Genomic DNA, 25,861 nt, shown 5'->3' with positions numbered 1-25,861 from the left:
AACTCATAGATCCCATCCACGGCAAGGGTCGACCTGTATTATGTCAGCATATTGGTAAGAACTGAAAATGCTGCCTCACACATGTAGGTCACTGTTAAAGTTAAATTTTAATTGCCTTTTCTGACAGAAATGGATATTCGTCCGCAACACCTAAACAAAGCGTTGCAATGGATTTTTGATTGAAACCAGTCATCGACCAGCGTTGCGGACCCCTTGTGCAGTCAGCGTTGCCGACCACAGTTTGGGAAACCCTGATCTATTTTATACAACAATATGTCTCACCCCTGGTCCTTCATTGATGAGAGCATTCAGCTTGAGAGGTGAAATCTGTGGTTCTTCAATATTAGATTCAGTATCAAAGTCATGCTGTAAAACATGATTGTTTTCCAATTATAAAATGTCCAAGCGTGTTTGTAGATAGTGTGATCTTTTTTTTGTCTATGGCTCTAGATATGGAAGACGAAAATCTTCCCTGAGTCCCTGGTAAATCGGCGGTGATAAAGTTAACACCAGCACTGTCACTACGAAGCCATCATGCAACATCGTCTAATGACTGACTGGTCAGCTTGCAGCAAATGTCATGTGGTTGGCTGCTAGCTAAGTAAAGCTAACACACCAGGGGCAGAAAACCCAATATATCCAATCCGTTATGTCACTATGGTCTAACTAGCATGAAATATCAAAAATAATTTCATTGAGTGCATAGAGGCACATATGGTTGAGTAATAGCATACAGCTTTTACAACTAATAAAAAAACTCACTTTTTTAGCTTTTTCTTTTGTTGCTTTTGTCAAAGTACCGAAGTCAGGTAATGGGTCAAAGTTGAATTCTTCCAAATCCAATGGACTAACCTGAAATAATATTAAAGTGTCTTGGTACAGAATATAAGCGCCTTACAGAGAGATTTATTTCTAGTCAACCAGAAAAAGAAATAAGCATTCCAACAATAATAAAAATAGACAACAACATACGCAAAGTTTTTTGGTATAGACTGGGAGAGCGATACGACTATACGATCATTAGAGTCAGCCATTAGTCATCAGAGGCAGCCTCATGTGCCAACCAATGCTTATTGTCATGAGAAAAGACGGTGGTAACGAATCTCACATCGCTAAAGCAACAACTTTTGGCATATAGGACCTCTGTATCAATCAATCAAATTAGCTTTTAAAAGCAAATAACTTGTGGCATATATGACCTCAGTATCAAATCAATTGAATAAGCTTATGTTACATTTTAAGGTTTTAAGGAAATATCATTTTTGTTATATTCAGATCTGTTCATCCAAACCTAAAATGCACATGAAGCACAATCCAAAATCAAAACTAAAACAAGTATCAAATAAAGTCCATATCTAAAAAATATGACATATTGATACTAGGGTTTTATTGCTGCGATATAGTTACTATAGCTAGAACAACAAATGTGAAACATATAATGATAGGATTTCCATATTTATCCCGGAGAAGAAGAAAGCCAGTAAGGTGCTTAATCATATGGCGAACGACATCTCTCATCCGGTAACCAGTCCATCTCGAGTATGGGATTAGCAGTCAGTTATTAGTTTCAGATGCGTGGATGTGATGGTGTATGAAGCCATAACTGACCAGCAGTTATGTGAACCACCTTACAGCGAAAGGTAGTCCAGCAATCCTCTCATATTAACTCAAAAAGGTAATAAGAGGTGTGATGGCAAGTATATTCTTAACGTTTAGCAGGGCAACCCCTGCTGATTTAGAATCTTCATATTTATACCTCATCTGGTTTGCTGAGAGGCAGTGGATCATTCATTTTGTTCCCAACGATGTCTGCAAAAGTAAGATTACATGCTTTTGCAAAGCTTTGCATCTTTGCTATTCCACTCATCAAGGAGGTCTGTCACATAGAAAGAAATGTATAATAAAAACATTGTCAAATAAGGTAAACACCCATACCAAATCACGGATATATTATAGATATACAGGTCCCTCTACAATTTCAATTTTGTTATGAAGTCAGTTCTTAATATATCTTAACCAGGTTTGTTGTTTTTTAATCAGTAATTGTTTTTTTTTTTTTTTTTTTTTTTTTTTTTTTACTTTTTTTTACTTCATTTAATACATCTGTGAGGGCCAAAACAATATTAGGTAACGATAAATTCACTTTGCAATTTAAAAATTTTTCAATATTTTGAGGGCAAATGATTTGAGTAACTACATGAGGTAGGATTCATACAATTGGGACAAATGTGGGAAACAACATTTATTGAGACAAAAATGAGAGGGAATCAAAAGTGCGAAGATAACATATTCTCATTAAAGTTCTTTAACTACCAGGCCATTCGTATGTGCCATTCGGATGCTTCGACGATTCAATACTAAGAGCAAAAAAGTCCAGAGAAGATGATAAAGTATGACCAACAGTACTCACATTTGTAACTTCTGGTCTCACAACCTCAGGGCTACTGGCAGATTGGTTGGAGGACGAGGTTGAAATATCCTAAAATATGGGAGAATTAATGGTATTCAGTAAGCTGTCATGAAGAAACTATGCGATGGTTTATAGCAGGGCTACTCAACTATTTTCAACAAAGATCTGCATACAAAACTTCAAAATTAATTCGGTCCGGGCTTTCCATAAATTATATTTCAGCATCCTTGTTCTCACACTTCCTCGACTGACTAATGATTATAAGCTAATCAAGATTGTTTATTATGGTGTTATAGTTCTTTTCATATATATTCAAAACTATAAAAGTCATTTTATAAAAGGGAACTTCAAAAGTGGGGCTAATGTTCCAAACTAAAGAATTAGATGCTGTCCGAATCAAATACTCGAAAAATCCGGATTCAGACCGCCAGTTGAGTAGCCCTGGTTTAAAGTTCGTAAGGAAAGAGCATTACAGCAAGAGCATACTAAAACTCATCAGTTATTTTAAAGCACATTCACCCAGAAGAAAGAAAACTTATCTCCCGAGCAAAAAAACACTGAACTGCATGGAGCTATATAGAATTATAAAAAAGACTATTGTAAGAGCAAGGTTATGTGCCACCACTGTAATACAATGAGCTGCTAAAACTATAGATTTAGTGAATTGCATTACATACCAGCAAATGGCAGTTGACATGAGGATTGATGCAGTTACTAAGTTAGTATCAAAAAAGCAGTCATGAGGTGATAATTTCCACATAACAAAAGTTCCGGAAAAAAAATTATCAATATTTTTTTTATCACAAGGGCACACTGAGTGCAAACCTGCATGTTATAGTTGGTTAATGAATCCAGTGCTGGTAGATTGAGTGGTGAAGTGTTGTTCTTGTTTTTCATCAGATAAGTCTTAATAGGTTTTGGAGATTCCTTATTCTGGATCTTCTTTATATGTTCTTTGACCCAACTCATGTCAGAGCTGGCAGCTGAAGGGAGCAATTATAGTGTTTCAAGATCAGTTATATGGAATAGGTGGGCGTGGCATCCTAGTGATAAAAGGTAATGAATCTGACCATGTTGTGGTGCAGGGGCACGCCTTTCAAGGATTTTTCAAATAAGGTCTGAAAATTCTAATTACCAAGTTAGACTGAAATTGCTAGCATGAGCCGGTCTTCAAGGGCCTTGGGGTTCTAAAATGCCTTCCAGCTATGAAAAGTGTTATGTATGATACACAAAATTAAGGGTTTCGACCCTTAACCCCATCCCTCACCTAGCAAAGCCCCTGTTGTGTTCGCATATCGAGGCTCTCAGATTCAATTAATACGAACATTGCCTCACCCTTGGTGTAAAAAATTGGATCGGCAAGGTCAAGCCGCAAAATTTCCGGTTATTCTACCTACCAAGATAAAAAGTGTAGACGTTCCGGGGCAAAGAAGTTTGAGAAACGCTGCTATACGATGACAAGTTAACTCACCAGAAGCAGCATCAGAGAAAGAATCGAATAACTTTGCTTTCTTCTTGCGTTTTGATTTTTTATCTTTCCCTGCAAAAAAAAAAATGAAGACATGATATTTTTTGAAACAAAATTAATGAATTGTTGAATCCAGTCCAGTTATATAATTTTTATAAAAAAAATTCGAAACATCTTCTTTATTGACATGAAAGATTAGCTTTATTGACATGAAAGAACTCATAGCTTTACCTTTCTTTTTGACACTTATAAAATCATTTTCTTCATCTTTCAAATTGAAATCAAATTCATCGAAAGAAACTTTGGGTCTCTTCTTTTTCAATACCTTATAGAGAAAAAAATTAACAAAAATAACATTATTGACATTTTTATCAATCTAAATCTAACCTCTTTTTTTCTTTGGAAACATGAATGGACCAAAATAAATTGAATAATCTGAAAATGTTCAATAACAAGATATCAACAAGTATACAGAACTGATACAGATGGTAAGGTACTCCCGTAGTGTGTGTACCAGGTTAGGGTTAGGCCATAATTTTATTCTGATTTTCCTTATTTTAGTTCTATTACAAGTTCGTAGACTATCTGCGTTAGCCAAGTGAATATACACTCTTTTCATAGGTTTCAGTTTCTTTACACAACTCGATGTAAAATAGGCGAACAAAATTAGTTACCTCCCTATCGATTGATAGGAGCCGACGTAAAGGCCAAAATATAAGTGACACCCTGACATGGTGTGAGTTTTTAAAATAAAAAAGGTTAGAGGTGAAATAACTGGACCTTGGAAGCTCTGGAGGGAAAGATTAAAAAAATATAAGTAATTTCTCAAAGCCATCTACCCGACAGTCCATTTAATGAAGACTTGTCATTAAGCCTAATGATTCTTAATAAGAGAAAATCTTTTTGTAGAAAAGTATCAAAATTAAGACCGCACAAACAATTACACTATGCAATCACAGCTTCTAATCCCTTGGGATAATCACATGGTTTGTTTGGTGTCCTGCTCTAGGTCACTATCTGTTCGCACATTGAAATGAATTGAACATTTATATTAATTCAATACCAAATCTGACTTAGAGATATTTATGAGTGCCAAGGTTTACTAAGTAATTCAACAACATTGCGCTAGAAACAAGTTTCCACAAACGATAACAGAATTCGCAGGTTCTCAACCAGTGGGCGATGGCTATGTCAAGAGGATTATCGGACTCTGTGTCGGCATAATCCAGTGGTTCTCAACTGGTGACTACGAACAACTATAAAGTTTTTTCTGGCCGCGTACCAGCGAAACAGCAGCTTTTTTATGGGAACAATGACACAAGAAACGCGCTATGGGAGTATTTTATAATGTGGCACTACATCCATTTTTTGCAGGGACAAATTATAACCACTGGCAAAGTTTTAACGTATCAATTATATGCAGTTACAATGTCTTAATTGCGTGAAAACTCGAAGGACAATTTGCATCGTCTACTGTCAGATCTGAAAGACTTTCGTTCCAGGTGGGCAGTGGCGGGTGAGGGCGATCCCCAAAGGCAAGAACCGAAAGAGAAAGTGTTGCCGCCATATTTTAGCCAACTCAAATGTTTATTGTTGCAAAAAATTCATAGCTGCCTGCGTAACACTTGAAAAGCTCCCGCGTACCACAGGCTGAGAACCACTGGCATAATCCGATACCCAACATGGACTGGTAATCGGTAGAGCGACCTTGGTAAGCCATATGATTAAGACGTCTAACCAGCTTTTTTCTCCCCAGGATAAAAAAGAAAATTTTATTCTCACTTCTGGTTCCGAAGGGTACGATGTCTCCAGTAGTCGGCCTCCTTCACTTTTTCTCCTTTTACGTATTTCTACGAGTTGGTTAGGTAAGGGAATCAAGACTGGATCCTTCAAAATGCAAATCTGTTTAATAATTTTCACAGAGGCAGGTGTGAATTCAATTTTTAGTTTCTTTCACTGTTCTGAACAAAGCTCCGAAAACAGGCAGCCAATAATACAAGAGAGCTATGCTCAAATATATGGACACGTAGCGCCACCTAATGGCAATAATTTTGATGATGTCATAGCAAAAAAAAAAGTAATAGCCTTCTGAAGAAAATTTTTAATCTTTAACCACTGAAAATTTCAAAGCAATTGGTCCAGTAATCAAAGCGAAAAGCGAATTTTTAAAAACGAGTCAAAGAACAAGAACAACAACATAATATTGAAACGATCGCTATGTCCACTACGTGTCCAACAATGACTGTTATTTTAAGTAGAACTGAAATATTTACAGTTCTGATTCTTATACCTTATTGATATACATAAGATGAGCTAAGCTGTAGAGCTCCAACCTGCGGCATATAAATTTGCCAAAAATTAGACGAGAATATCGGTTGGAAACCGAAGACTTATCGATCGATAGTTAGGGGATCCCCCAAAACAGAAACTGCAGTTTCGATTCATCCGCTCTTGTAACCTGCGCACTGCGCATCGCACACACACACTCGGCGGGTTTCAAAATTCTCTCGATTTACAAAAATCTAGATCACTATATCAATAATAGATTGATAACTCTACTAACTAATTATACGACATAATTCGCCCAAAATCAATAGGGATCTGGTCCGAGATAAGATGAATGCACATGCAAAATCTGGAGCAGATTCAATCTCGCTTTCGTGAGATATCGCGTGCATCTAACAGACACACAGACAGACATACAGACAAATACCTATCAATATACTTACCGATCTGAAGATCGATAAGTAACAATTAGAATCATTAGTCTTTGCTCAAAGTAATCTCATGCGCACCCCCTCTCAAAATGAGCATCGTCTCCGAGCCAAGCTATGGATATCACTGGAGTGGCTAGCCCTACCAAAACTATATAGAATTGTGGTACTGCATTTTAACGGATGCCGATTAAAGACGTTAATTTCAATATCATCATGAATATACATCCAACTTATTCAAAAACATTTCCCAAAAATGAGTGGAATTAATTCAAAAATTAATCACAAACTTGAGGGAAAATTTTAAACTTACCTCGTTCATACAAGTTGGAGCATCTCTTACAGTTTCAATTGGCTGAATCTCATCCAAACTTTCCTCAATCACAGGAATCTCTTCTATTTCAGCAAAAGGAAGTTCTAGTTCTTTCTGTTTTTTTGCTCTGGTACGTCTGCCCAGTTGTATTTCTTGTTTCAGAGGTTTTTCTGATTCTGTGTATAGAGGAGTGACATAATAGTGTAAGTAATTTTCATGGAAGATCATTTTGAAGCATAGATCTAAGTATCAGGTAAAAAAGGTAAAAAGCTCATACTCAATGACCTGCTGGAATAATCGGGAGAGCTATACTGCTATTTATATATGATATGTACATGTCGAAACACATATGGTTTAGCACTTTTGTATTGTAACGAGTAAGGCCTTTTGCATTTATCCAGGAGAAGAAAAGCATCTCAAATTTTTATAAATTTTCCTAAAAATAAAACCTAAACTTGGAAATTTATACTCAAAAACCTACTGAAATGATTCAGAGGACCTAACCGCTTGCTATATGTGAATGTCCAAAGATATATAGATAAAAATTATTACGAATTCAGTCATGGTACAAAATAATTACAATACACAAGACAAATTAAGGAACGAAATTAGAAAACTGGCCTAGGATGGTAATGAAATGTTCTAAAGTTTTGGAAATGAAAATCATTGTTAGCACAATATACATGAATGAACTAGCGAAAATCAATTTGATCTTACCATGTAATGAGACTACAAGACAGCATTTTCAAGTCTAGAATCCACTTTACTTTGCTTTCAATGCATCATCTTAAATAAATTCAATTCGAATACAATCAGAAAATATTAATTACCATTCTCCTGTCTTGCTTTCTCTAAACCACCAGGTCTTGGATCCACATTCAACCTTTTCAAAGCAGATCGAGAAGTTGAATCAGTCTGTTCGGTTGAATCTCCAGACTGTAAAAATTATTATTTTTTTTTTACTAAATATTAGTGATGAATAGCCCAGTTGATACAAAAACTAAATGACTACATAAATTTCTATCTAGTTTACTACTTATATGGTTTAAAGTTTTATGTAGAATTCACTAGCGCATTGCCGTTTTCATGTTCGTATTGACATGGACTAATTTGTTCTTGCGTCGAGCGGTATTAACTAAACGCAAAATTCTACATTATAAAGATTTACAGTCACAGTGGCCCTTGGCAATTTAGCGACCTTCCGTAACTTTGCCTTGAGATCAACCTCCTATATTTCTAAGTGATCGTATATCGCCTTGCTTTGAACGAATTTTCTTGTAAAATCTCTTTAGACTCTTAGTTATTAAAATTTGGATTGTCTGTTTTTAGCCTTATAGTTCATAAAACAGTTGCTTATTGTAGTTTCCTCAAATAAAATGCCTCACAACCTTCTGATCTCCGCCACTCTGCTCAGTTGTTGTGGTCTCCCCAGTTTCTAATTCTGATTCGGTTTTGTAGATTTCAACAACTGTTGGCTGTAAATGCAAAGTTAATATATGAAGCCGCGGTGTCGCATAGTGCAGAGTTTCCCAACCAGAAAGGAACTTGACTTTGTGGTAGTGTGCAGTATTAGTTTCGTTGTTACTTTTTACTATTTAATACCATTGTAATACTTGCAATAATATGGAGACATTATAAACTATTCAAATTGCACAAAATAGTAGAGCACGAGTTGGCAAGGACAAAGGGCCAAAAATTCTACCCATCTATACTGGAGGAGCATGTAAGTGTGACGTAAAAAGTTACATTCATTAAACAATATTTATAGTGTTTTAAAAAATGAAAAACAATGAGCCTCTTGCCAGAACTAAATCTAATTGCAATCTCAACAAATTCCTTGAGCTACTTTTCAGTTAAAACATCAAACCTTAGTTTGATTGTGGTTTTAGTTTAGTTGTGGCAAATTAAATTACCCGTACCAACCAGGCCGGATTTGGCCCATTGTTTGGCCATGTTAGAACTGGAGTGTCAGTAGGAGAGTTTTAAATTAAGCAGAGTGGTGATGTATCAAAGTGGGTGGGGAACTGGCATAGTGGTTAGTTTGCATGTTGGGTCTAATAATATGTTAACCAGGAAAAACTACCTGGGTTCAAATCCCTTGTTCATCACCCCATATTGAATAGGGCAGGTTAAATTTGACAAATCCCCCAAAAATGACATTATTTATATTAACCGGTTCGAGTGAAATAGGCCAATAATATGATGCAATTATATGGCCAATCACAGTCTCCTATTCCATCAGATACTCACTACAGCTGCGGTATGGAAATACTTTGCGAACTGTTCTGAAGGCATCAAGTCCTAGTCAGGTTTATTGTTCTCCAGCCAGCAAAAATCAAATGTACACAAATTACGAGAATTATGTGTAAGTACATAGTTATAATGGTGAAGGACATCCATGAGGCCCAAAAGCTGATTGATAAGCATTTGAAAACAAAACATATTATGCGTTTCCTCACGATTTGAACTAAAATACATCCCAACTTAAAGCTTATTTTATCGAATTGACTGTTGGTACGAGTCTTGCTTTGAACAAAAGTTCAAGTAAGAGATAACTACATCAGAATACTCTTTGATAAATATGTGTTACTTACCGTTAATAGTTTTAACCAGGATAAATCCTATTTTGGAAGCTTCTAACATAAGCTAACAGAAAGCATTTCTATCAAAATGACAATTTGTTTAAGTCTTGTTCTGAACAAAATGAGAATGCTAATTATGGTGACACTGTGGCAACACATAATCAACTCACTATATTTTTATTTCTAGCCCTTGTTCTCTTTCCTCTGTTCACCTTCTTTTCATTGTCAATTGGAGTCTAAAAATAATTTTTTGATTAGTCAAGATGGCTGATATATTGTAGACAGCAATAGTGAAGACATCACCCTATGTCGGCAATGTAAGCTGAAAATCTCGAAAGTAAACCCTGCCCAGCGCGGTGTTCATCGTCGGAACTAAAATTTTTTAGAAGGTAGCTAAGCAAGGCAACGTACATCTGATTTGAAGAATAGTGGACTCAACTCTAAGCAAGTTACAGCAATCACTTAAATACCACTGAAGTCATTAAAAGTACTGAAATTTCAAGCCACGAATCTGAAGTCTAGTTAAGTCTCACTGGAATCAGCTGATGATGAGCCTAAGTCATTTTATAAGGATTCAAATTAATTTTAAGTTTTTCATGAATGGTGAATCGAGCCAGTGTCGTTAGGGTTAGGACATAATTTTATTCTGATTTTCAGTTCGAGTTATACTATTATGAGTTCGGGGATTGTCTGTGTTAGCCGAGTGAATATACCCCCTGGCCATAGGCTAACTTGATGTGAGGTAGCCGAACAAAATTAGTTACCTTCATATTGGTACACATACTTCTGGAGCGCCTGATACTAAGACATAAAACTAGATATATCATTCTTACTTTCATAAACTTAGCAGCATACGGCATCTTTTTAACTGACTTCAGTACATCATCATTCAAGTCTGGCAGCATCGTGTCATTTAAACTCAAGTCTTCTAGAGGCTGAAATAAGAAAATTATTCTGCCATTTATTAGGAGCACTCGAAGAAATTTTTTTGATCAAAGTTTCCACGTAACAGTATTTAAAAATGTGATTCATGATCATCAATAGCATTGCCCATGAAATTGGCTTTGCTAATAAGAAAGCAATGTTTTTGGGTTACTGCCTACTGGATTAATAAAATAATCTTTAAGAAAATTTATTGATGAAGTACAGTAAATTTAACAGATCAAATTTCATTATATATATATATATATATGAGCATATTGCATACAGGTAGGAGAATTTTAATCTAGAGAGAGAGGGCTCATTAAACAACTTAATCGTTTATTGCACGATGCTATCTTGCCAGGTCGTGGTAATGTTGAGCCGTCATAAGTTCAGATGCATGTACCTGCATGGTGAAGATCTTAACTAAACAATCGAGATGGCGATCGGAAACCGCTGACTTATCGATCTTCCGCATGTTCACAAAAAAAAAAGTTAGGGGATTCTCCAAAACAGAAACCTTCGCTCTGACTCAATAGCGACACCGTGTGTCCCATCACTAATTAATTAATAACTCGCTAATTATACGACATAATTCATCAACAGGTCTTTGGTCCGAGATATGATGAATGAACATGCAAAATTTGGAGCAGATTCAACCTTGCTTTCAGGAGATATCGTGTAACATACGAAAGGGTCTTACAGACAAATACTTACCGATCAAGATCGATAAGTAATAAGAGACTATGTGGCCAAGCAATCTTTCCACACATAATTATAACCCTTTCCACACATAATTATAACCCTTTCCACACATAATTATAACTATTAGGTTTCGAAACTATGGCTCCACACAGGTTAGTGATAGCATTCCTCAATCCTCAATACTAAGCACAAGTCACCAACCAAGTTGCAAATTAACTATATAACTAAAACACAAAATAAAACCCTTTTCCTCAAATTTTATCACAAAACCTTATAGGGAAAATTGTCATAAATAATTCAAACCTTTCAATACACACCGGCTGATCTGAGCGTTTCTTAGAAGCTAACACAATGTATCAACTATTAGGTTGAATATTACTCAAAGCAACTCTAAATGGAATCCTGTCGTTCCGAATTTACTCAGAAACAATATAAAGCAAAATTGCGATAAATAAATCACCTCCGATATCTCAGTATTAATGAGCGACCTTTTCTTTTTCTTAGCTGATAATAATCTACCACTCTTTCTCTTGTTCTGTTTTCCAACAACGTTTTCCCAAGCTTTCTTTTCCTACATTAGAAGTGTTGGAAAATTTATAATAGTGAGAGAAAAGTTGATATGATGGCTTAACGCTACCTGATCATTCCGAACCCATATACTTAGATTTTGTCAGTCTACAGAAGTAAAACATCTATCACTTGAGCCTAAAACTGATACTAGTCTATACTAGGGTCACCATATTTGAAAACGCAAAATTCCGGACAGTGCATGACTATTTTCATGACCTCATAGTAAAAAATATGAGCATGGTACGAAATAACAATGTTCTGTATTAGCAGTGTGCATAGTACGATTGCAGATGCAGTAAAATTCCGGATTCCGGACATTTGAGCATTTTTTAAATTCTTCCCAGACGCAAAATTTAACCCTAAATTCCGGACATGTCTGGACGGTATGGCAACACTAGTCTATCCAACCTACCAATAATATTGAACTAATGTAAAAACAATGCCTCATACCCAGTCACCAGACCAGGTATAAGTAAAGTAAATCAGTGATTTTATCACTTGAGCATAAAGCTGGAAAATATAACGCTCATCTCACATCAAACCAGATACAGGTACAGATAGCAAATGGTTCATTCCCGAAACTGACTTTTCAATCTACACTACTAGAGCTTCTATCACTTAAGCACTGAAAATACTGGTCTATGTATAACAAGTGAACTATGCTCAAATATATGGAGACGTAGCGCCACATCATTTTGATGACGTCATAGCAAAAATAAAAGTAATAGCCCTCTGAAGAAAATCTTTAACTTCTGAAAATTTCAAAGCAATTGGTCCAGTAATCAAAGAGAAAAGCGGTTTCTTCAAAACGTGGCAAAGAACAAGAACAATATAACGATCCTTATGTCCACTACTTGTCCAATTAACCTATTCTTACAAGGGCACTAGGGGAAAGCATATCTCAATGCTAATTTAAACAGACTCAATCATTTTATGTCCAGATCTAAACAAGAGCAGATAAGAAATAATTTCTCAAGAAATTGATTGATATTTGGCAAAATGCAGGCCCGTCTAGACTAAGGTATTACTATTGAATAACATACATTGGCTTTCTTTTCCTTCAGTAGAGAATCAAAACGAATATTTTCTTTGTCTGAAAACTCTTTCTGCAAATGCTGTTCAATAAATAAATGTATATATGACACTTTGTTAAATAAATTAATGATTAAATAAACATTTAGTGAGAGTGATGCTTGTTGCAGCTGTAATATCTACATTCTATAATATTTCAATTTCATCTGCAATGATGTCTCTCAAAAATTTCTCCAAAAACCTTCATCTTCACAACAAGTTGTCCTACAAAACATTTTCAAGTGAAGATCACCACACCACCATTCCACCAGAGATGACCAAAAATGGTATGTTGTTTTGAACAGGAAACATTTCATATCTTCTAAAGGCGCTTCAGAAGTGTGTGTACCAATATCCAGGTAACTAATTGTGTTTGTCTACTCTTCATCAAGTTGTGTAAAAAGACTGAAACCTATGGACAGGGGGTATATTCACTTGGCTAACACAAACAGTCTTAAACTCGTAATAGAACCAAAATAAGAAAAATCGGAACAAAATAATGGCCTAACCCTAACCTGGTACACATACTACGGGAGTACCCTTCTAAAATAGTAAGTGGCTACTTGACCAAAACCTTGCTAAATCCTCAATCAGAATACCATGCAATTGCCCATTATAAATAGCCTATCAATCAATGGTTTATCAATAGCTGAAATCTAACATAACCTTAGCAATGTAGGACTCCTTTCTCACCTTAAATTCAGAATTGACTTTTGAAGCAGTTTGTGATTTCTTCTCTTTATTTACAGAAGATGAGTTTTGAACATTGATATCTGGCAGTGAAGATTTTACAATATTTTTATGCAAGGCAATTTTATTCTGCTCATCACTTGTATCTTCAGGAATAGTAGCAATATCAGATGAAGCACTTTTCTGCAAAAATAAATAAAAAAAGAAATTCCATGAGAAATTGTATGTTTTGGTGTGGATAATTTCGAATACCCTAAGACAGGGTATTTATCACCAGTTATCAGCAAAATCCCCTATGATATCAGTATCCTTTGCAATTCCTTCACCATCACATAGAAAAATGGCCATGTTTGCTCCAATACTAGCAAATGAACAACATGCCATCTCAAGAGTGAGAGGGCATTGTCAGAAAGACTGAAATCTTCCTGTTTGGGTTTGCCCATCTTGTTAATTAGAGTCTGAACAAGGTTGTAAGCACGGTGTATGGATCTGGATTTTTCTGCTTCTGACTGGTTCTATATCCACTATATCTGCCAAATCCTAACTCTCAGATATAATTTGTTATCGACAACAGTAGAGAACTTGAAATAGAAATCTAGATGCTTGAAACACTCCAAGCAAGACTCTGCATAAGACATGAACCACACCAAGAGACACCTCTACGTCATAACTTTGTGCTTTTAACCGATTCTTATAAGAAACTATATCTCCTAAATCCCAATAGGGATTCCGCTTTTAGATATAAAAAACGATATTACCTTTTTTAAATTTGCATTTTGGCTTTGATTTGTTATGACAGCAGATAGAACTTGAGATGGGAATTCAGGAGAAATGCTGTCATTCACTAAAAAAAAATATAAAATGAAATAGTCATTCACTTAAAATAAAAAGTTGAAGAGAAATTTTTTCTATTAATTGCCTTGATGAAATAGTCATTCACTAAAAATAAAAACAAAATATAATGTTAGAGAGAAATATTTAGGGTTTGAGGGTCGGACCCTGCCCCTATTCGAAATGTGAAAAAAAAACATTTTCCTGTATCGAACATATCTTAAAACACTTACATTTCTGTGAAGCTTTTGATGAATTTTTCGTAACTTTCCTATGAACATCAACAGAAACCATCTTAGAAGATGCTGTTTTCGTCTTTGATTTTTCAGAAGATTTGGCAGGTTTTGGAGATGATTTTCGAGGTTCTAAATCGCATAAATGAAATAACAAACATGAGGAAATAAAATTAGAAATGGGAAAACAAACATCTCATAAAATTCTTAACGAAACTGCCAATGCAGCACATATTACTGTGTATTACAACGGGGACGACATTTTACAAGACAGTTGTTTAGCTATGGAAAAAACCCTTCAGGAAACCACAGGGTAACTGGAGCTTATCTAACAAATACATTGATGAATTTTGGTTATTAAATTTGTATACAAAATGGCCTAGTGCTTACTTTTTTATTCATCAGGAAAAAACTAATGGCACACTCACATAAAAAAAATTGCTGCCTATAAATAAAACTCAAATTTTGTGATTGTTAATTTGTACTTTATGGCTCATACTTTTGAAGTTTGCAGAATCCATATACACCACATTTAAAGTAAAAACAATCAAACATTTATGATATGTACAATATGTGAATATTCAATCATATATTAGTTATGTTTAACACACTTCTGTTAATTTTCGACACAATATTTGGAAGCCGCCAGCGTAGTGATTAGAACATTGACCCTGACTTCTTGTTCAGAGCCTAGTTCAGAGTCAAGGCAAGAATATACCATAACAAAGAAAACATGTTAAATAAATCTCCTATTAACAACAATCCAATACAAAGTTAGACAGACCTTCTCCATGCAGACAAGAAAGCATCAAATCAGTGGAGATGTTTGCATCAACATCAAGTGGATTGAGAGTAGAATTGTTTAGAACGGCCTGAGTCTCTGGAACAATGTCCTTCCACTCAACACTAGTGTTCCCGGCTTCTAAAAATTATATTGTATTCAGAAATGCTCAATCTTAGAGTGTTAAAATGAAAGGAGAGATGCCAGAAAATTCGGTCCAAATAGAAGCTCGAAAGAATCAGATCATTGGGTTGGTTCGTTTATAATGTTATTCATATTTCTGGCATCTGTATTGTTCTCCAAAAAGGCTCAGCATGAGCAGTTGTACTTGAGGTCATCAGATACTAGTGACTGATGGTGAACCATGCTCAGCCAACTATATCCTCTTTATAAGTTGAGTGCTAGATATGAGGCTATATTTTTGTTGATGTTAATAATATACTTTGGGTACTCCTGAAGTATGCGCACCAAGATGTCGCACGACCTGAACCCTAACCTGGTACACAACCTGAGTTCTGGTTGTGCGCCATCTTGGTGCGCAATACTTCAGGAGGTCCATACTTTGTTCATTGACATCCATTATTCAAATATACAGTTATATAGAGTTAGCGATGGTTGTGGGTCAAAGGCCATGCAGCCAGTATGAATAATTCTTCCACCAGTCCTATTTTCAAATTAGACATGTTATTTGCTTCATTTTGCTAAAAAAGGTCCTGTGGTAGCACTAACGGTGACTCACCTTTGACTATTTCACAGATTGGTCTTTGCTTTTTATTTTTGGAAGAATTCTTGAACTCGTCACTGCTGTTGCCACCATAACTCCCTACTGCAAGATCATGCTTCGATTCTGACTTTTTCACGGTTGACTTGTTTGATTTTGGCAAATTCCGTATCATAGAAGAGGCTGAATAAGTCACTGATCGCGCTGACTTAACTTGTTGTGACATAGCATGACTTGACGCTTTTGAAACAGAACCCACTCTTCGTGATGCAACAGAGCTTTTTGATCTTGAAACTGCTGGATCAGATTTTTGCAACGAAGCTCGACTCATCGTTTGATTAAAATTACTAATTGATTCCGATAACCCCATTCTTTGTGATGCAACATGACTCATGGCTTTTTGACGTGAAGCGCCGCCAGATCTAGTTGTTTGTGAAGTGTTGTCATGGGAAATTCCAAAAGTGTCTGTGTTTTTTCTACAATAGATAAGATTTGAATTTATTTTATTAGATATTTTTTAGAGCTAAAGAGTAGAAACTCAGAGAAATTTTTTGTTTTTGGGGAGTAAATGAAACTTCAACAATTCCTCCCCGAAAATTTAATTATTTTGGGGGGGTAAATAATACTTTGTATTTGGTGTAGTCTCACTAACAAAGTTTGAAGTTTTTAGTATTATTGTAATTAGGGCTGTCCGAGCGAACCGAATATTCGAAATCGAATCGAATCGCAAATTATTCGAAGCATTTTTCGGCCAATTTACGAATCGCTAAAATTTGGTACATATTGCACCTCACGACCACCTTTGCACCGCGTTTTTCACCCGGCAAGCAAAAACATGTTTCTATCGCTTTCTTTGCTGTAAAAAGGTCTCTCCTATTGCCCGGTGATATGTAATTATCCATTCCATGCATGGTCATAAATGAAGAGTTATCGGTAACAATGATTAAAAGATGACGTTTTTTGAGAGAACACAAGAAGAAAAAGTCAAATTTTGTGTCAGCCAAAAACGCCAGTTCTATAAATAAAATCGATTTGTAGCTGTTGAGTCAGTAATTATAGGAACATGGTACAGGACTGAAACACGTTTTGGAGGTCCAATATCTTTTTCCGATAGAATTTGTAATTTCTTCTAATGGCAATACTTTGTTTCATCCATTTATTATATTTGCTCTCTTGTGAGTTGATGGCTGTTGTACAGCGACAATATGGTCATCAAATATTATTGTCATCAAACTAGCTCTGAATTTGTGAGTTCCCGAAATGCAGTTTTGAATTTTTTGGGCAACAGTTATATCTATATTAATAGTTGTTTATCATTTTACTGAAAATTACACAAAAAATATTGAGTTATAATACTAATGATTATAGGACTAAAATAGCAACTACGAGCATTAAAAGAGTCTGTGCAATTTCCAACTCTTAAAACTTGATAATTTTTGAAACCCTAATTTTTTGACCAGTTCAAGGAGGCTTGTGACCTCCTTTTATAACTCTGGAAACATAGTTATGCAAAGTATTTGCAATAATTTAGATGTAACTGCACACACGTTAGCACAATATTGAAGAGGAAGTTTTTATTGTACATTAGAGACAAATTTAGGATTGCGCAATAATATTCGATTATTCGATTCGAGAAAAATATTCGGTTCGATTCGAATCAAAAAAATATTCGATTTTGGACAGCCCTAATTGTAATAAATAATTTCGCATACATTATAAACCATTGAACTATGCTTAACCAGAGACATGAGTAACAAACACTAGCTAAGAATCCAAGAAAGAACAAGAACATAACTTTCTGAATGAATGGTGATGGCGAAATAAAGAGATGGCAAAGGGATAAATATATTTAAAAATGTTAGGAACCACTGGTTAACAGAATGGCAGACCGCGGCTCGGAACCGAATCATTTGGGTATTCAAATCGAGCCGCAACTGCTTCTTGGCTTTGGCGATACGATCCGGATTAACTTCGAATATGTGGTTTCCTTTTCAATTCAATTCTTCTTATTTTATATTTTATCGTTCAATCTTTTTGCATTTGACCATGATGGAAATGGAATAATCACTGGCCAGGGAATGTGCGTGTTAAGGATGCTGATTTTTCGTAATTTTCCAGTTTTCCATGAAACGGTATCTGTTAATTCTATAAACTTAAAGTTAGAGGCACTTACCCAAAAGGCCAAAATTAAAAGAGCAAGGACATTCCCAGGTCGAGAGAGCACCCGCAAGTGGCTAGATTTTAGTACCAGTACGTATAATTAAAATACCGGTATGATTGATGGTTAAGAATATACAAATGCTCAAACTGTGATAATAATGTTACAAATGACTGTATCTAGAATGCAAAAAGGTAAAGTGTTAAACTTTTTCACTTAAGTTCGACGGGCTATATTATATCAATAGGCCTACACAGGCCTCGGTTTGGAAACCACTGCACTGAAACTATGATTAGGTGCTCTGTGAAACATATTCCCGGACCGTAGTAACTTTTTAAGTTTTATATATGGATCTTTGGGAAAAATAGTTGAGTAGCCCTGTACTATACTACTAACCTTCCACTAGTCACAGCATGCATAGCCAGATTATTCATCATTTTGTTTTCTCTCATCACTTGAGAAGAGATAGATCCTTGATGAGGTTTGCTGGAAGTTACCGGAGTCTCACACAAATCTCGCAATGATATAATTGGAACTTTGTTCATAATGCAAGCACTTGATGGCTTTGACGCTTCATGGTATCTTTGAGACCCCTGTAGTATTGGATTAATGCATTAATTACTGAATATTTGCTGCTTCACAGAGAAAATGTTCACAAAGTTTAGGAAAGTGCTGGCGAGTCTGATCAGAGTAGATGGGGCGTAGCCAGAGGTGGGTTGAGCCCAACCTGTATCATTCATTTTTGAAGTAATTTTTTCTGTATCATTCATTGTTAACAGTATTTCTGGCAACTAGCATTTTCCCAGATGGTTGAGCATAACCATTGATGTCATCAGTTGCAGGTGACTGATCACGACTAACAACCTGTGAAGGTGATGTGGCCATGTGCACTCAGTAGCCTGGGGCACAGCTCAGTTGGTGTTGCTTATGTCTGAAAGTGTTACTTTGGTTATTGCTTTAGACATTTATTGCTGTTTGATTAACACTTTCGATGCCAAGATCAGTTTTTTCAATTTTACCGTTCCGTGCCGAGGTGAAAACGAGAGAGTTCTCTCCTATTCATTCTCTCTCGTATTTAGTTTTTGATTCATCGGGAAAGGGGCGAACCAAGCGGTGTCATCGGTTATCGTTCATTCCGACACTTCAGTCGTAGGTGAAAGAACTCACCTACACACGCGTATCTTGTCGGAATTGCTCTCTCATGCTATTATAACATAAGTTGATGATAACTTGTATTGATCTCTCATTGCGATAAAGATTCAATTCGAACATTTTATTCAGCAATCAGAATCATTTTATTATACGAAAATATCAAATTTGAACAAAGAAAACAAAATCGTTTACTAGCATAAAAATATATCCTTCATTCGCTATATATTCCAATAACATTAATAATGGCCAATTATTGTCACTCACAAGGATAACATATTGCAAAATAAACAAAGTAGTCACATTGCATATTCATACAACTGTAACACATATGTATCTCTATGACCTCGTCACCATTACAATACGTCGAAAGTATTGAAATCGGCCTCTTATCTTGCCATAGTAGTGCGAGTAATTGTCCTTTTCGTAGTGAGATGATTTCCCCTTTCTTTAGTTTTGTTTTTATTTCTGCTGGAAGTCCCTTCCGGTTTGCCATGACTGTTCCCGTTATCGATGTTTTCCTTCGCTGCAATTCCTCGGCGACATGCGACAGAGTTATAGAGTCTAAATTAAAAATGAATATTATCAAAAATTGGTTGTGATAAAACAGTTTATGCAATTGATTGATATATCCGACAATGATTCGTTATCTAAAATAGAACGCAGTATGGCGCCGAGACATAAATTATCTAATTTGTCTTATCAATACCGAATAATCAACATACCTATCAACAAATACGTGATATCCTCTATCCAGATGACTTTCCATTAGTTGCAAAACTAAATTCGAAGTTTTTGTGACGCCGGGTGGAAGTTGTTCCAAGTTTGGATTACCATAATCTATTTTTACATTGAAAATGTATCCAGTTGTTGAATCACTCGCACTACTATGGCAAGATAAGAGGCCGATTTCAATACTTTCGACGTATTGTAATGGTGACGAGGTCATAGAGATACATATGTGTTACAGTTGTATGAATATGCAATGTGACTACTTTGTTTATTTTGCAATATGTTATCCTTGTGAGTGACAATAATTGGCCATTATTAATGTTATTGGAATATATAGCGAATGAAGGATATATTTTTATGCTAGTAAACAATTTTGTTTTCTTTGTTCGAATTTGATATTTTCGTATAATAAAATGATTCTGATTGCTGTATAAAATGTTCGAATTGAATCTTTATCGCAATGAGAGATTAAGACAAGTTATCTCCAACTTATGTTATAATAGCATGAGAGAGCAATTCCGACAAGATACGCATGTGTAGGTGAGTTCTTTCACCTACGACTGATGTGTCGGATAATACCGAAACATGCGTAATACATTTCAGGTGCGTTTGTATCTTAGTATTGCTCCTGAGTTTTCGTCGGGCGCTTCCAGATTTGGTGGGTTCAGTCAGTAAACGATGAAATTCGAAGTCTTTACTTGCCTCGGCAAACATTTCATTCAATCTGGTATTTATAGCGAGCAAATACTTATTTGTGTGGATATTTGAACTAATATTGGCGTGCAAATGAAGTATTTCCAAATGCAATTTCAATATTCATTATACGCATCCGGTGTCTCTAAGTTGACATAATAAAAAGGTTTAAAGCTTCATCGAAATTCGTCAGTTGATCTGTCAAGAACACGATTTTCCGAAATTGTCATCTCACGCAATTTGCTACGCAAGTCGTCTCGACTGCACGTAGTCCCGTCTTCGTGGCGCCAGACACGTGATCGCTATTGCGTAGCTACGTAATCAGTACGCCATGGCTGCTTATTGAACTTGTTCATCCGACACAAAGTCGTAGGATTGCATATTTTGCTATAATTATGGTTATACAATAGCTACGGAAGTAATTCAATATGAGCTGAAAGCATACGAGGGGCACTGTGTTATTGGTAATATATTTCCCACTAAATTACTATATCTCGGATCATATCTCACTGACAAGTAGAAAAATATATGTTCCGAATAATATCAATTTCTCACTTTATTATTTCAAAATGTAACATTTCACCTCTCAGGACGATAAAACTTGCTTTCGTTGCAGATGTCCGTCAATCCGTTACCCAAAAATGATAAAAAATTAAAAAAACGTTCAAAAATACCAACATTTTGAATCATTTCATCGTCCTGCCAATAAGACGACGATCATGCATATAAAAATATTCGAATTATTTCCCGGTTTAGTAATGTTTTTCTACATCTTCGTAACATGATTGATAATATTATCATCTCTCCTCACACCTTTCAATCATTTCACCGTAAAAAGTTGAAACCGTGTGTTGGCGTCAGTCGGTCTCGTACAAATTTTTGATGATAATTTGCGGCTAATATGTACCTCGGCCATGCTAAATAAGTTGATAATTTACTTCATGGCAGACCCTCCTTTCATCTTGGTATTTCTTGAATGACGCGATTGGCTGACGACGTCATTCTTTCCCCCCAACTTGACAACAAGAGAGAGAGAGAGAAGAAAAAAGACGGCAAATACCTGAACTCGACCTTCTTCTATCTATTAAACTTTTTCCTTTTCGAATGACGTATATATACGTCATTTTGCATTGATGGCACGGAACGGTTGGCGCCAAATGACGTATATATACGTCCTTGGCATCGAAAGTGTTAAGACATTTATGCGTACAATTTGCAATTATTATATAATTTCCTATCGTTTGGATCTTTGTCGACTTTACTAGAAATATGCAATAAATAGGTTTAAATTGTTAAAAAAGGTACCCATATCAATTTCAAATGACAGATGCCCAGTTTCCACAGACAACAGTAAACGTAATGTTCAAAATCGCCCAAACTCACTTGACCTCAACACAGGGAGAGCTCGAATGCAGTCGCTATGCATATCAGTCACCCAAGTCTATACCGAAAGAATCATTTCAACAGCAAAGAGAAGGTAGCGGGCATATTCTTTGGACTGTAAGAAACTCAAAGCTGCTAATGTCAGCAAGAGGAGACGCTGTGACATTCATAGCAATTTTTTACAGCTTGAAGCGTTTTTTATATCCTCCATAATCTTGAAAACCCATGTACCTGCTAGCTTATATGGTCTAATTTGACAATTAAATATTTCAGAAACTTCTCCTAAAAATTCCTGGGTACACCCCTAAGTCTGATGAAGAATAGGATAGGAGGATTTACATATTTATCCCGGGGGAGAGGAAAGCCGATAAGACGGCTTATCCATATGGCGAACCACGGTCTCTCGTCCGGTTACCATTCCAAGTCTGGTATGGGATCAGTTATATTGTTTGTTTTCGGAAGCATGGACTTGGTGGTGGAGGAAGCCGTAACCGACCAGCGGTTACGTGAACCCCCCAGCGACGGCGAGTAGTCCAGCAATCCTCTCGCACATAACCATCCCTGCATGGGATTCGAACCTGCGAACCCATGCAGAGTAATTAGAGGTACGGTGGCGAGCGTATTCCTAACGCTTAGCCCGTTAGCCACACCGCCGCGCCAAAATTGAATGAAATTTACAATTGACTTCGAATTTCGACTCTGTAGAGTCTGGGCCAAAGAAAATTCTGGACCTTGGAAGAATTCTGACCTTTGACTCTGGATTGTAGAAATGCTGTAGTCGATTACAGTGACAACTTATTTTATGGGCTGTTAATAAGAACCTTTTATGAGATTTACTCGAAGATTTTGACTTATTTTATCACAATAGTTCTCATCATTTCAACTTCAGGGAATTCAAAATTTAAATCGTGCTCCTTCCTCCCGGGATAAATATGAAAATTTTACAAACGCCTATGCCAGAGGGAGCTAACACTGAATTATTAACGAATAATTTACCTGAGCAAGCATTTGTCTGGATGAATTTGACAATTTCCTTTGCTGAGAAGCTTGTTGTGTGTTATCTAATAAATGCAAAAACAAGCAATTTTTTTTCACACATCGGGTATTTCGCTCTAAAAATGGGTACTGGTAAGACAGCCACTGATATATAATAATAGGTAAGAAGATGCTATTTTGAATTGAAATTTGAGAGGCCTCAACTTGGTCATATACTTGCTTATGATTTGTTACTATTTTAGATCATTTTTCTGGAATTTATAAGACAAAATTTAAATGATTTCAATTCATTCCTTTTGGGCGTCAGTAATCAGTAATTTATTTTTTCACCAAACAGAAAAAAACACTTCATGCAAATAAATATATTAAAGGAATTTAAATACGGCATTTCAGGGCGAAAGGAACGGCGAGAAACCAAAACTGGTTAACGAGCAGCGACACCCGTGAATTAGTCTAACAGAAATATAAACAGAAGAGAGAAAGAAGTCAAACATTATATCATGAGGAAAAAAAGACAGCGAGAGTCAAACCAAATACGTACAACACTAGACTCCGAGCACCGTCAGTAATGTAACCATGGGAACGACATTTCGAAGATGTGGCCGCACAGAGTACGGTACGGCATCTAGTGAAAGACACCCACCTGAGCATCTAGGTTGAAAAACCATTCTGTATCTTTTCAAATTTAAGTAATTTAAGTACAGAATATAAATAATTTTTAATCAATTTGTTTAGGATGTCTGTCCTGAAAGCTACTCACCGGAAATAGATGATTGGCGTCTTGGTTGACTGCTTGGCTGTAAAAGCAAGAATATATTTTTCAAGTAATATATTGGAACTACATGTAAAGAGATAAAGCATCAATTCTAAGTCCGAGACGACCAGAGCAATATGTGATAAATTCAAAATGATTGAATTAGAATGATTTTTAACTTTTTGTAGAGATTTGATTAATCTTGCATGATTATATCAGATACATATCGTGTACATTATCCCTGTATCTCATGCTGTAAAAATATTTAAATCATATCACAAAGTAGTACATACAGGGTGAATCAAAAAGCATAACCTACAACAATTCGAAATTATTTTAGAGAGAAGATAGCTTTTATGCAAAGAGTCCTAAATTACTGAAACTTGTGGGTACAATAATACAAAAACAGAAGTTCAGATTTTAAATAAATTTTCTTCATTTTCATAGAAGTAATTAGAAAATTTATGGTCTTCTTGTGGGTCATCCTGAACAACATTTGTAACTTACAACAATATCTTGCGTAGGTCTGTGGATTTCACCTCTTGCAACTGATTGACTGAATTTCTGAGAATTTTTCACAGACGCAGTTCGACTCATCTTCTACAAAAAAAATTTTGGTTGAAATTTATTTCTACCGGAAAATATTCTACAAGTAATTCAAGCTCAAGCTCCTTAATAAGGGTAAAAATTGTAACCAAAAAAATTCTCAATTATACGCGTATATTATTACCGGTAGTATTGTCACAATATTATATCAGTAAATGTGGCTGTTGTTATTAAGCAAATAGCAGAATGCAACATTGTTCGGTTTGTATCTATCAATGTCATCAGTTAACCACTTCAAACAGCATGTAATACATTGGGTAGGGTAGAGAATAAACTGAAAAGATTAACATTATTTCAAAAGCATAGAAGTTCCTGTAAATCAGTGACTGCTGGCCGTCAGCCTTGATATGGCGAAATGACTGATAAAAAAAAATCCTAACCTGAGAGGGAGGCAAAGAGCCATTAGCTTCAGGCATATTAATGAACGATGAATTGTTTCTGCTTGTATTGTGATCAGAATGTTGGCTGTGATCCTGAATAGAATTTCAGATGTTACAAATTAAGAAAAATTTAATCGATGAAATCATATTCGTTATGCTATTTATAGTTATACTGTTGAGTTGAATAAACGGGAAACATGTAGTCTGTGAACCAAGATGATGGACACCGGAACATAGTATGTGTACCAGGTTAGGGTTAGGACATAATGTGTTATGTGATTCCAATTTTCCTCATTTTAGTTCTATTAAGAGTTCGGGACTAGCCAAGTGACTCCCGTAGTAGGCTATTTGTACCCGAAATTATGTCCTAACCCCAACCTGATACACATACTACATTCCGGTGTCCACAATCTTAGTTAACAAACTACTGGAGCACCGAAACATATATTCAAAAATATTATCAATAAGCCAATGTTGAATGTGAGACAAAAAATGATTAACAAAATAGGATAGGATTTTCATATTTGTACAAAGGTAGAGGAGAGCTTGATGAGAGAGGAGAGAGATGAACAAATCATACCATGTACCAGTTGCCAAAGTGCACTGAGATTTTGAATATTGTATATCACCTTACCAACACAGAAAAGTTGAGATAAACAATGTTCTATTGGTTCTCCTTTTTTTTACAGTCTTCAGAAATTAAATAAAGGCTTTTCCTAATGTTCAACCGTTCAAATCGATAATTTTCAAATTGAACTGTTCTAAATTATTCATAACATCAAGAATTAAATACGAGAATATTGGTCTGGTCCGCTTCTGGTCCGAAATATGATGAATGCACATGCAAAATTTGGGGCAGATTTAACCACGCCTTTGTGAGATATCACGTGCATCTAACATACAGACAGACAAACGGCAAATACTTATCAACATACTTACCGATCTAATGATCGATAAGTAATAATCAATCTGTTTTTTACAGTCATCAGAAATTAAATAA

The 25,861-nt window shown here is 35.7% G+C and overlaps 2 protein-coding genes across 6 annotated transcripts in view; both read right to left on the bottom strand.

The window, feature by feature from the left end:
- The window catches only part of LOC120347438 (uncharacterized), a 43,987-nt gene that overhangs the window by 6,146 nt on the left and 11,980 nt on the right, over positions 1-25,861 (bottom strand). Inside the window, exons 13-37 of one of the 5 annotated variants that reach the window (XM_078117706.1) lie at positions 24,862-24,954; positions 24,383-24,475; positions 23,882-23,918; positions 23,122-23,186; positions 18,565-18,761; positions 16,029-16,486; positions 15,293-15,430; positions 14,509-14,640; positions 14,203-14,288; positions 13,448-13,627; positions 12,727-12,798; positions 11,574-11,684; positions 10,321-10,422; positions 9,658-9,723; positions 8,294-8,380; positions 7,736-7,841; positions 6,906-7,081; positions 5,661-5,765; positions 4,110-4,203; positions 3,882-3,950; positions 3,236-3,393; positions 2,411-2,479; positions 1,757-1,876; positions 763-852; positions 283-366 (exon numbers count right to left, since the gene is read on the bottom strand). In XM_078117706.1, coding sequence (XP_077973832.1) covers positions 283-366; positions 763-852; positions 1,757-1,876; positions 2,411-2,479; positions 3,236-3,393; positions 3,882-3,950; positions 4,110-4,203; positions 5,661-5,765; positions 6,906-7,081; positions 7,736-7,841; positions 8,294-8,380; positions 9,658-9,723; positions 10,321-10,422; positions 11,574-11,684; positions 12,727-12,798; positions 13,448-13,627; positions 14,203-14,288; positions 14,509-14,640; positions 15,293-15,430; positions 16,029-16,486; positions 18,565-18,761; positions 23,122-23,186; positions 23,882-23,918; positions 24,383-24,475; positions 24,862-24,954 — 2,988 coding nt within the window. The remainder of the gene's footprint in view (positions 1-282; positions 367-762; positions 853-1,756; positions 1,877-2,410; positions 2,480-3,235; positions 3,394-3,881; positions 3,951-4,109; positions 4,204-5,660; positions 5,766-6,905; positions 7,082-7,735; positions 7,842-8,293; positions 8,381-9,657; positions 9,724-10,320; positions 10,423-11,573; positions 11,685-12,726; positions 12,799-13,447; positions 13,628-14,202; positions 14,289-14,508; positions 14,641-15,292; positions 15,431-16,028; positions 16,487-18,564; positions 18,762-23,121; positions 23,187-23,881; positions 23,919-24,382; positions 24,476-24,861; positions 24,955-25,861) is intronic. The other 4 variants (XM_078117707.1, XM_078117708.1, XM_078117709.1 and 1 more) reach the window with 4 other exon arrangements.
- Positions 19,421-20,407, bottom strand: LOC144429905 (uncharacterized). Its single transcript, XM_078118139.1, has 2 exons — positions 20,043-20,407; positions 19,421-19,881 (listed from the first exon to the last, which is right to left on the bottom strand). The coding sequence occupies exons 1-2, from the start codon at positions 20,264-20,266 to the stop codon at positions 19,707-19,709; spliced, it is 399 nt and encodes a 132-aa protein (XP_077974265.1). The 5' UTR covers positions 20,267-20,407; the 3' UTR covers positions 19,421-19,706.

The sequence above is a fragment of the Styela clava genome, chromosome 11 (genome assembly GCF_964204865.1).
Source record: "Styela clava chromosome 11, kaStyClav1.hap1.2, whole genome shotgun sequence".
Lineage (NCBI taxonomy): Eukaryota > Metazoa > Chordata > Ascidiacea > Stolidobranchia > Styelidae > Styela > Styela clava.
Note: the sequence above shows the minus strand (reverse complement) of the source record. Positions and strands in the feature narration are given on the sequence as shown.

Coding starts and splice junctions, on each gene's coding strand:
- LOC144429905 (XM_078118139.1), bottom strand. CDS start 20,266: ATGACCTCGTCACCATTACAATACGTCGAAAGTATTGAAATCGGCCTC. Junction 19,882..20,042: donor TATCACGTATTTGTTGATAG/GTATGTTGATTA, acceptor TTTTTAATTTAG/ACTCTATAACTCTGTCGCAT.